The sequence below is a fragment of the Cheilinus undulatus genome, linkage group 13 (assembly GCF_018320785.1).
Source record: "Cheilinus undulatus linkage group 13, ASM1832078v1, whole genome shotgun sequence".
In the NCBI taxonomy this organism is placed as follows: domain Eukaryota; kingdom Metazoa; phylum Chordata; class Actinopteri; order Labriformes; family Labridae; genus Cheilinus; species Cheilinus undulatus.
In genome coordinates, this window is record NC_054877.1 from 50093987 (window position 1) to 50105170 (window position 11184).

Genomic DNA, 11184 nt, shown 5'->3' on the forward strand with positions numbered 1-11184 from the left:
TTTGTTACAAATCACATCACTGCTCTCAGAATTTCTTGGAGAACGTATTAAACGCCCTGAAACAGCTGATATAGAAAATAAACTAGTGGCAATAATGAAAAATAAAAAACATGAAGTAGTAAAATTTACTGAATTTTGAATGATGTGTTAATACTCCCCTAGAAAAGACCTGGGAGAGGGACTCTGAAGAGAGCCTGGGCGCTAAAATCTGGACATCAGTTTGGCAGAAAATGCACAAAAATCTAACTCTGCACGGAACAAAACGATAAGCTTTAAATTTATTAACTTTACACCTGGAAAACTGAAGCTTATGCATCTGAACAGCGCTGACCTCTGTTGGCACTGGAACACAGAGAAAGGCACAAACCTCCACATGATCTGGAAACGCTCCAGAATGAAACTTTTTTGGAAGCAAACTTTGCTTTGTCTGTCTAGAATTATTCAGGAGAACTTCCCTTTAGACCCCAACTTACGTACTCTGAACTACATGGATGACAGAAGCCGGCCCAACTTTGAGAGAAAGATTGTATCTGTGGGGTTTATGAGCGCTGGAAGCATTATTGAACTGTAAAATGACTGATAACATCAGAGATCCTGGCTTTACTGGGTTTAGAGCAAACGTCTGACTGTATTTCTACGTTAACACATGAATGTGATCAGTCCACAGGGCTTCAGTAACACTCCCTGTAAACCTGAAAAACAAACACGTGGACAGCTGTGATGACTCAGTGTCAGATATTTAAATGTCATTATTTCTCCTCCTTTAATGTTATTCTAGCTCATACATTCATCGCTACTGTTGTGTCCACTGTTAAAGGGTTCTTTACTTATTTATTCACTTATTCTTATTTATTTTTCCTTTTCAGCCTTTAATCCCACAAATCTTAATACTAATTTTAATGCTACTTTTAATTCTTTTAATTCTTTTATTGATAGTCAGACTCAGTCTAGACCTTCTTTTAGTTTTTATCCCATTTTAGTTTCTGAGGTTCATAAAGTGCTCAGACTTTTAGACAGATAAACTTGAACCTTACTTTTTAAAGCATGCGTCTGATTTTATTGGCTCTCCTTTAACTCACATTTTTAATCTGTCCTTGATCACCAACACTTCACCTCCCATCTGGAAGTCTGCCCATGTCACTCCTCTGCTCAAAGGGGGCGATCCCTCGATTTTAAACAGTTACAGGCCCATATCCACGCTGTCCGTCCTGGCCAAAGTTCTTGAGTCTCTGGTTAGTGATCAGCTGAAGGATTTTTTAACTGAAAACAGTATTTTATCAAACTTTCAGTCTGGTTTTAGAAAGAGACGCAGCACGTTACAGCTGCACTCACTGTTCTCAATGATTTCATTGATTTTATTGATAATAAACAGCATTGTGCAGCCCTCTTCATCGACCTATCCAAAGCATTTGACACTGTAGACCACTCATTTTGGGCTCATCAATTATTTAATGCAGGACTGTCAAAACATGCTGTCGGCTGGTTAGAAAATGACCTGACAGAAGAACTGAGTCTGTGCAGGTGGAGGGCCTCATTTCCAGCTCACTCACTGTTACTAAAGGTGTTCCACAAGGTTCAGTTCTGGGACCACTGCTGTTCATTCTTTAAATCAATAATATCAATTAATATATCAAACGCAAAATTTCATTTTTCTGCTGATGACACGGTCATCAACACCAGTCCAAGCACTTACACAACTACAGCTTGCTTTCAACACCATGCAACAAAATTTGTATGACTTGAAACTGGTTTTAAATGCAGACAAAACAAAGTTATGCTATTCTCAAATTCTAGACCCAGACTTTCTAACCTGCTCAGGGTTCTCAGGTAGAACTTGGTTCCTCTTACAAGTATCTTGGTGTTTTAATTGATGGCTCCCTTTCTTTCTCTGCCCATATTCAGCAGCTTGTTCAGAAACTAAAACTGAAGCTGGGTTTTTTCTTTAGAATAAAGTCCCGTCTCTCTTTCGACTCTAGAAAGAGACTGGTTTCTGCCACATTTATGTCTGTGCTGGACTACGGTGATATTTTGTATAAGCATGTCTCCTCTCTGGATACTGTCTGTCATGGAGCTCTGAGGTTTAAATTTTAAATCTCTTACTCATCATTGTTTGCTGTATGCTCGCGTTGGATGGTCTTCTTTGTCCGCATGCAGACTCAGTCATCGGCGTGTTCTTATTTATAAATGTAGTCTTGGTCTGCTCCCATCCTTCCTTCTGACCTACATCAGTCAGAAGAACACAGGATCTTATCATCTTCAGTCTCAGGATCTTTTCTTACTGTCTATCCCAAAAGTAAGAACTGAACTGGGAAAAAAGGCGTTCAGGTTTGGGGCTCCACGTGCTTGGAACGACCTTCAAAAAGACCTGAAACTAAAAGAAGTGGTTTACTGGACTCTTTTAAGACGATGTTGAGCGACTTGGAGTCAGACACATCTGGCTGCAGATGTTTTGACTGATGCACTTTATCCTTTTCATGTGGGCAATCCAAGCAAATTTGTCTGTCTAAAATTGTGACTTTTCTTTGTTAGTTTATTGAATTCTTGTTTTCTGTGTTTGATGGCTGCGTGTGTTTGTGTATAACTGTGAATGTGCTGCTGTCTTGGACAGGACACTCTTGCAAAAGAGATTTTTAATCTCAGTGAGGTTTTTTCCTGGTTAAATAAATAAAAATAAAAACAGAGATGGTGCAGTCAACCAAAATGAATGACATGAAACTAAAGGCTCTCTGATAAATACAGTTACTCCTTTTATAATCTAAGAGTGGCTCTGCAGACAGATCTCTTGCATTTCTTCCGTTCTGGAGCAGCTGCTTATAGGATACACGTAGACAGTCAAACATGGTGGAAGTCCAGGTTGTTCCTCTGGCTTCTCACTAACATTTCCTTATTTCTCTTTTCTTTTTTCGTGCGGTGGTAGACTTTTTGAAAATGATGAACTTGCTGAAAGCACAAATGATTGTCATCATTATTGTTTTCTTCTTCTGTTCTTTCAAACTCTGTTTTCCTCTCTATTAACGTGGCGGTCCCAGCTACTCCTCTCCTGTAGGATGATCTCTGTTGTAAAGTGTTCAACCTTCACATTTATGTTAACGACCCAGAAGGATGTGAGCTGGTATCAGCTGTAAACCCTGAGCATCAAATAAAATAATAAAAAAAAGGAATTAAACGTTTCTATAAAATGGTTCTAAACGGCTTCACCGTCCCGTGTCGGTTCTATTGTTCCTCTAGAACAGTGACACGTGTGGCTCATTCATTTATCAAATTTAAATATTATTCCCCCAGAAAACCTTAAAAACAGAAACTTTGACCTCTGAAATTATCCACTGACAGTCACGTTAATCAGTTTGTTTCCCAGCAGGTTTAAATGTCAGATTTAATTCTGTTGTGTTTTGTATATTTCCGTTGCCCTTATTTTCATGTTTCTGCTTCTTTAATTCTACTTTTACTGCTTTTAGCACATTTTTGACACTTTTATCCTGCTTTTTGTAAGTTTTTTCACCTTTTTTTCACCCGTGTAGGCTGCCTTTTGCAGTTGAAGCCACTCTTTGCCCATTTTTTTTCTCACCTTTATTTCTGATTTTGCCCATTTTAGTCATTTGTCACTCATTTTTTGCACATCTTTGTCACGTGTAGCTCATTATTTGGTCACTTTTCACCCGTTTTTGCTACAATTCTCCCACTGTTTGCTGCTTTTAGCCCGTTTTTTAAACTTTTAACCAGCTTTTTTCAGGTTTAAGCCCCTTTTCTCACCTTTTTAGCCACTTTTTACACATTAAAGCTTTGTTTTGCAAATAAATGCCACTAATTTTCCATGTTACCACTCTTTCATTTTTGTTGCTTTTTTCCAGATTTTTGCCCATTTAAGGCACTTTTCACTCCTCTTTCTCCATGTTTTTGCTACTTTTCACCCATTTCTGCCACTGTACCCTGCTTTTTTGCAAACGTATGCCATCTATTTTGCCACTCGTTGCCCATTTTTCCCACTTTTTTTGATTTTTTGTCCATTTTAGTCACTTTTAACTTATTTTTTGTAATGTTTTTGCCACTTACAACCCATTATTTGGTAAATTACCACCATTGTCGCCACTTTTCTCCCAGTGTTTGCTGCTTTTGGCCACTTTTTGCCTCTTAGATTGTGGCTCTTTGGTGGAGGGGGATAAAATACCCATAAAAACAAGAACTTTCCCTTTTTTCCGTCTAACGTCACCGGAAGTGAGCCTAGCTCTATGTGAGCCTTCAGAATAAAGCTGGGGGTTTTAAAGTGTCCATAAAAAAACAAAAACTTTCCCTTTTTGCGGTCAAACTTCCCCGGAAGTGAGCCGTTGACCCTCCGTGGCTCCGCAGAAGAAGAAGTTCCTGCTGTTAGCCTTTAGCCGTTAGCTCCTCTCAGTGTGGCTTTATTAACGGAACCGTAGAAGAAGCTGAAGCCGAACCGGAGGGATGGACACCGAGGCAGCCTCTCCGGTAAACACACCGAGCCGGTTTCACCGTGAGCGGTTAGCAGATAAGCTAACTCTGGCTGTTAGCAGCTGTTAGCAGCTGGGCTAACAGAGCTAGCCTGTAGAGCAGAGCTATCACCAAACTCCATTCACTAACAGAGAGGATGAAGATCAGGCTGCTCCTCCTCACACGGCCGAGACCAGCAGAACCAGACATGAGAGAGTTAATCCGAGACTCATTCTGGAGAATTCGGCTCTAAAACATCTCAGGATCCTGTCTTTATTAAAGCTGGAGAGCCGCAGATAGCAGGGCTGGTAGCAGCTTTAAACGCAGGTTAAACAGGTGAGACTGAGCTGAGGGTCAGGTAGGAACACGTGAGGTCACAGCCGAACTGAAGACCTCCATCAGACCGACCGACTCAGGTAATCCTGATCATGGATCCTGATTTTATACCTCTGTGGACGGACAAGAAAGGTTAAAGGGCAAAGATTTAAAGGAGGTTTGGTTAGAGACTAACACCTGACTGACAGGTATCAGAGATGGAGGACCTTAAATCTATAAACCAGACTAACACCTGACTGACAGGTATCAGAGATGGAGGACCTTAAATCTATAAACCAGACTAACACCTGACTGACAGGTATCAGAGATGGAGGACCTTAAATCTAAACCAGACTAACACCTGACTGACAGGTATCAGAGATGGAGGACCTTAAATCTAAACCAGACTAACACCTGACTGACAGGTATCAGAGATGGAGGACCTTAAATCTATAAACCAGACTAACACCTGACTGACAGGTATCAGAGATGGAGGACCTTAAATCTATAAACCAGACTAACACCTGACTGACAGGTATCAGAGATGGAGGACCCTAGATCTAAACCAGACTAACACCTGACTGACAGGTATCAGAGATGGAGGACCTTAAATCTATAAACCAGACTAACACCTGACTGACAGGTATCAGAGATGGAGGACCCTGGATCTAAACCAGACTAACACCTGACTGACAGGTATCAGAGATGGAGGACCTTAAATCTATAAACCAGACTAACACCTGACTGACAGGTATCAGAGATGGAGGACCCTGGATCTAAACCAGACTAACACCTGACTGACAGGTATCAGAGATGGAGGACCTTAAATCTATAAACCAGACTAACACCTGACTGACAGGTATCAGAGATGGAGGACCTTAAATCTGTAAACCAGACTAACACCTGACTGACAGGTATCAGAGATGGAGGACCTTAAATCTAAACCAGACTAACACCTGACTGACAGGTATCAGAGATGGAGGACCTTAAATCTAAACCAGACTAACACCTGACTGACAGGTATCAGAGATGGAGGACCTTAAATCTATAAACCAGACTAACACCTGACTGACAGGTATCAGAGATGGAGGACCCTAGATCTAAACCAGACTAACACCTGACTGACAGGTATCAGAGATGGAGGACCCTAGATCTAAACCAGACTAACACCTGACTGACAGGTATCAGAGATGGAGGACCCTAGATCTAAACCAGACTAACACCTGACTGACAGGTATCAGAGATGGAGGACCTTAAATCTGTAAACCAGACTAACACCTGACTGACAGGTATCAGAGATGGAGGACCTTAAATCTGTAAACCAGACTAACACCTGACTGACAGGTATCAGAGATGGAGGACCCTAGATCTAAACCAGACTAACACCTGACTGACAGGTATCAGAGATGGAGGACCTTAAATCTAAACCAGACTAACACCTGACTGACAGGTATCAGAGATGGAGGACCTTAAATCTAAACCAGACTAACACCTGACTGACAGGTATCAGAGATGGAGGACCTTAAATCTATAAACCAGACTAACACCTGACTGACAGGTATCAGAGATGGAGGACCTTAAATCTAAACCAGACTAACACCTGACTGACAGGTATCAGAGATGGAGGACCCTGGATCTAAACCAGACTAACACCTGACTGACAGGTATCAGAGATGGAGGACCTTAAATCTATAAACCAGACTAACACCTGACTGACAGGTATCAGAGATGGAGGACCTTAAATCTATAAACCAGACTAACACCTGACTGACAGGTATCAGAGATGGAGGACCTTAAATCTAAACCAGACTAACACCTGACTGACAGGTATCAGAGATGGAGGACCTTAAATCTATAAACCAGACTAACACCTGACTGACAGGTATCAGAGATGGAGGACCCTAGATCTAAACCAGACTAACACCTGACTGACAGGTATCAGAGATGGAGGACCTTAAATCTGTAAACCAGACTAACACCTGACTGACAGGTATCAGAGATGGAGGACCTTAAATCTGTAAACCAGACTAACACCTGACTGACAGGTATCAGAGATGGAGGACCTTAAATCTGTAAACCAGACTAACACCTGACTGACAGGTATCAGAGATGGAGGACCATAGATCTAAACCAGACTAACACCTGACTGACAGGTATCAGAGATGGAGGACCTTAAATCTCTAAACCAGACTAACACCTGACTGACAGGTATCAGAGATGGAGGACCCTGGATCTAAACCAGACTAACACCTGACTGACAGGTATCAGAGATGGAGGACCTTAAATCTGTAAACCAGACTAACACCTGACTGACAGGTATCAGAGATGGAGGACCTTAAATCTGTAAACCAGACTAACACCTGACTGACAGGTATCAGAGATGGAGGACCTTAAATCTAAACCAGACTAACACCTGACTGACAGGTATCAGAGATGGAGGACCTTAAATCTGTAAACCAGACTAACACCTGACTGACAGGTATCAGAGATGGAGGACCTTAAATCTAAACCAGACTAACACCTGACTGACAGGTATCAGAGATGGAGGACCTTAAATCTAAACCAGACTAACACCTGACTGACAGGTATCAGAGATGGAGGACCCTAGATCTAAACCAGACTAACACCTGACTGACAGGTATCAGAGATGGAGGACCCTAGATCTAAACCAGACTAACACCTGACTGACAGGTATCAGAGATGGAGGACCCTAGATCTAAACCAGACTAACACCTGACTGACAGGTATCAGAGATGGAGGACCCTAGATCTAAACCAGACTAACACCTGACTGACAGGTATCAGAGATGGAGGACCCTAGATCTAAACCAGACTAACACCTGACTGACAGTTTCTCAGAGATGGAGGACCTTAAATCTGAGATCCAGACATCAAGATGGAGCCAGACTGACAGGTATCAGAGATGGAGGACCTTAAATCTGTAAACCAGACTAACACCTGACTGACAGTTGTATCAGATGGAGGACCAATCTAAACCAGACTGTAACACCTGACTGACAGGTATCAGAGATGGAGGACCTGTAAATCTAAACCAGACTAACACCTGACTGACAGGTATCAGAGATGGATGACCTTAAAGTCCTTATAAAGGCTGATGTCTAACACCTGACTGACAGGGATCAGAGATGGAGGACCCGGCAGTAAACCAGACTAACACCTGACTGAAGATGGTCTACTGCTTTCAGTGCAATAAAGGGTTCTACAAGAAGTCTCACCTGACTGACAGGCTCACCTGATGGAGGACCAAGGCCACACCCAGACTAACACCTGACTGACAGTGTATCAGAGATGGAGGACCCTAGATCTAAACCAGAGTCTGGTCCTCCACCAGCAGGATCCACCAGCGATGGAGGACCTTAAATCTATAAACCAGACTAACTGACCGGACGTTTGCCCTGAAGAGGGACCTGAAGACCCATCACCGCACACACTCTGGGACCAAGCCCTTCAAGTGCTTCTTCAGAGATGGAGGCCCTAGATCTAAACCAGGATGAGCTGTCCCATCACCTGCAGGTATCAGAGATGGAGAAGATCTACCAGACTAACACCTGACTGACAGGAAGATGATGGAGGACCCTAGATCTAAACCAGACTAACACCTGACTGACAGGTATCAGAGATGGAGGACCCGATCTAAACCAGACTAACACCTGACTCATCTGCAGACAAGACCTAGATCTAGCAACCCAGACTAACACCTGACAAGGTGCACCAGGTGGAGGACCCAGACTCCAAACCACATAAATGCCCCACCTGTGGCAAAGGCTTCAAGCTGCTGGGCGGCCTGCGCACCCACCAGAGGACCCATGACGACCTGCGGGACTACCACTGCTCTGAGTGCGGCAAAAGTTTCTCCAGTCTGCAGGGTCTGAAGCTGCACAACCGCACCCACACCGGACTCAAACCCTACAAGTGCCTCGAGTGCGGCAAGAGGTTCACCCAGTCGCCCCACCTCAAGGCCCATATGGTGACCCACACCGGGGAGAGGCCGTTCCTCTGCACCACCTGCGGGAAGAGGTTCACACAGTCCTCCCACCTGCGCTCCCACATCACGCTGTTCCACGTGGGCGAGAAGCCGTTCACCTGCAACGACTGCGGGAAGAGTTTCACCATCGCTCACTACCTGAAGATGCACCGTCTAAGCCACACCAAGGAGAAGCACTACCAGTGCTCCTACTGCAATAAAGGCCTTCTCTACCAAGAACAACTCCTGGAAGCTCACCTGAGGATCCACAGGCCACACCGTTCAACCAGTGACTGGCAGTGTGGGAAGAGCTTCACCGACATCAGGCTGGTCCTGAACCACCAGAGGACCAAACACACCGGGGAGAAGAGCCACTACTGCTTCACCTGTGGAGAGTTCTTCTTCACCAGCACCATGCTGAGAGTCCACCAGCTGGACCACACGGGCGAGCGGCCGCACGTCTGTGACTGCGGGAAGACTTTTAAAACCAAAGCAGTGCTGCGTCTGCACCTGAAGAGGTTCATTGACCATCGACCGGCCCAGTGAATGCCGCACAGACAACACTAGCAGAGATCCTGAAACCAGAACCAAAAACTACTAAACTTTAGAGAGCAGATCATGGTGGCATCAACTTCCATGCTGGGTAATCTGATACCAACGCCACCTTAGTGGGCGTGGTCACACTGAGCATCAACATCCATGCTGGGTAATCTGATACCAACGCCACCTTAGTGGGCGTGGTCACACTGAGCATCAACATCCATGCTGGGTAATCTGATACCAACGTCATCGTAGTAGAGACACTTAGTATCTGAATGGCCAGTATGGATGTTAATGAGAGGTGTAGACGTGGCCAGAGAGTCAGAGACACTTAGATGGACTAAAAACAGGCAGAGAGACCAGAGCTAGGCTGTCTTTGTTCATGTTTTTCTCAGCTCTTTCAGTTTCTGTCACATTTGTTTTCATCCCTTGAACCAAAAGCTGCTGTTTCTTTAACAGTGATGGTTTGTTTGAGCTGAACTGAGCTGCCTGTGGGTCTGATAAACCAGATCAGTGAGGATCCCTTTTTCCTTTTTGAAGCAAAAACTTTCTTTGATAGAAGCTGAGATGATTTCCTGAATGTAACGAACAAACACTGAGCTGTAACACCTACAGAGAAACCAAAAATGATTTTTATGTGTGCTCAGATCATGTAAAGACAAAAACACATTAAAGGAACATTTAGCACCCAGCTCTGCTCTGTTCTTCACCGTCTTCCTCTGTCTGAGGGCTGCAGCGTTGCATCTTCATCTTCATCTTCACCGTCTTCCTCTGTCTGAGGGCTGCAGCGTTGCATCTTCATCTTCATCTTCACCGTCTTCCTCTGTCTGAGGGCTGCAGCGGTGCATCTTCATCTTCATCTTCACCGTCTTCCTCTGTCTGAGGGCTGCAGCGGTGCATCTTCATCTTCATCTTCACCGTCTTCCTCTGTCTGAGGGCTGCAGCGGTGCATCTTCATCTTCATCTTCACCGTCTTCCTCTGTCTGAGGGCTGCAGCGGTGCATCTTCATCTTCATCTTCACCGTCTTCCTCTGTCTGAGGGCTGCTCCGGTGCATCTTCATCATCTTCATCATCACTTCATCATCATCAATTCATCTTCATCATCAGTTCATCATCATTACGATCAGTTAATCTTCATCAGGATCAACAGAATGGTGGTTAAACCAGCCCCAGGCTTCACCCTCTATGCAGCTCTAGAACTCTAGAACTTTAAGACTCTAGAACTCTAGAATTGTAGAACTCTAGGATTATAGAACTGTAGGACTCTAGAACTCTAGAACTGAAGAACTCTAGGACTCTAGGACTCTAGAACTCTAGGACTCTAGGACTCTAGAACTGTAGAACTCTAGGACTGAAGAACTCTAGGACTCTAGAACTCTAGGACTGTAGAACTCTAGAACTCTAGGTCTCTAGAACTCTAGGACTCTAGAACGCTAGGACTCTTGAACTCTATAACTCCAGGACTCTAGAACTCTAGAATTGTAGAACTCTAGGATTATAGAACTGTAGGACTCTAGAACTCTAGAACTGAAGAACTCTAGGACTCTAGAACTCTAGGACTCTAGGACTCTAGAACTCTAGAACTCTACGTCTCTAGAACTCTAGGACTCAGAACTCTATGACTCTTGAACTCTAGGACTCTAGAACTCTAGGACTCTAGAACTCTAAGACTCTAGGACTGTAGAACTCTAGGACTCTAGAACTCTACAACTCTTGAACTCTAGGACTATAGAACTGTACGACTCTTGAACTCTAGGACTCTAGAACCCTTGGACTCTAGGACTCAGAACTCTACGACTCTTGAACTCTAGGACTCTAGAACTCTAGGACTCTAGAACTCTAAGACTCTAGGACTGTAGAACTCTAGAACTCTACGACTCTAGATCCCTAGGACTTCA

At 43.9% G+C, this 11184-nt stretch overlaps 2 protein-coding genes across 2 annotated transcripts in view; one reads left to right on the forward strand and one right to left on the reverse strand.

Moving 5' to 3' along the window:
- LOC121520284 (dynein heavy chain 17, axonemal-like) overlaps nucleotides 1-8200 on the reverse strand; it is a 19680-nt gene extending 11480 nt beyond the window's left edge. The window contains exons 1-2 of the mRNA XM_041803655.1: nucleotides 8165-8200; nucleotides 7997-8052 (exon numbers count right to left, since the gene is read on the reverse strand). Coding sequence (XP_041659589.1) covers nucleotides 7997-8052; nucleotides 8165-8200 — 92 coding nt within the window. The remainder of the gene's footprint in view (nucleotides 1-7996; nucleotides 8053-8164) is intronic.
- A 46-nt stretch (nucleotides 8201-8246) lies between these two features.
- On the forward strand, nucleotides 8247-9291 carry LOC121520285 (gastrula zinc finger protein XlCGF7.1-like). The gene is made up of 2 exons (XM_041803656.1): nucleotides 8247-8294; nucleotides 8497-9291. Exons 1-2 carry the CDS (start codon nucleotides 8247-8249, stop codon nucleotides 9289-9291), a joined length of 843 nt encoding a protein of 280 aa, XP_041659590.1.
- The last annotated feature ends 1893 nt before the right edge of the window (nucleotides 9292-11184 follow it).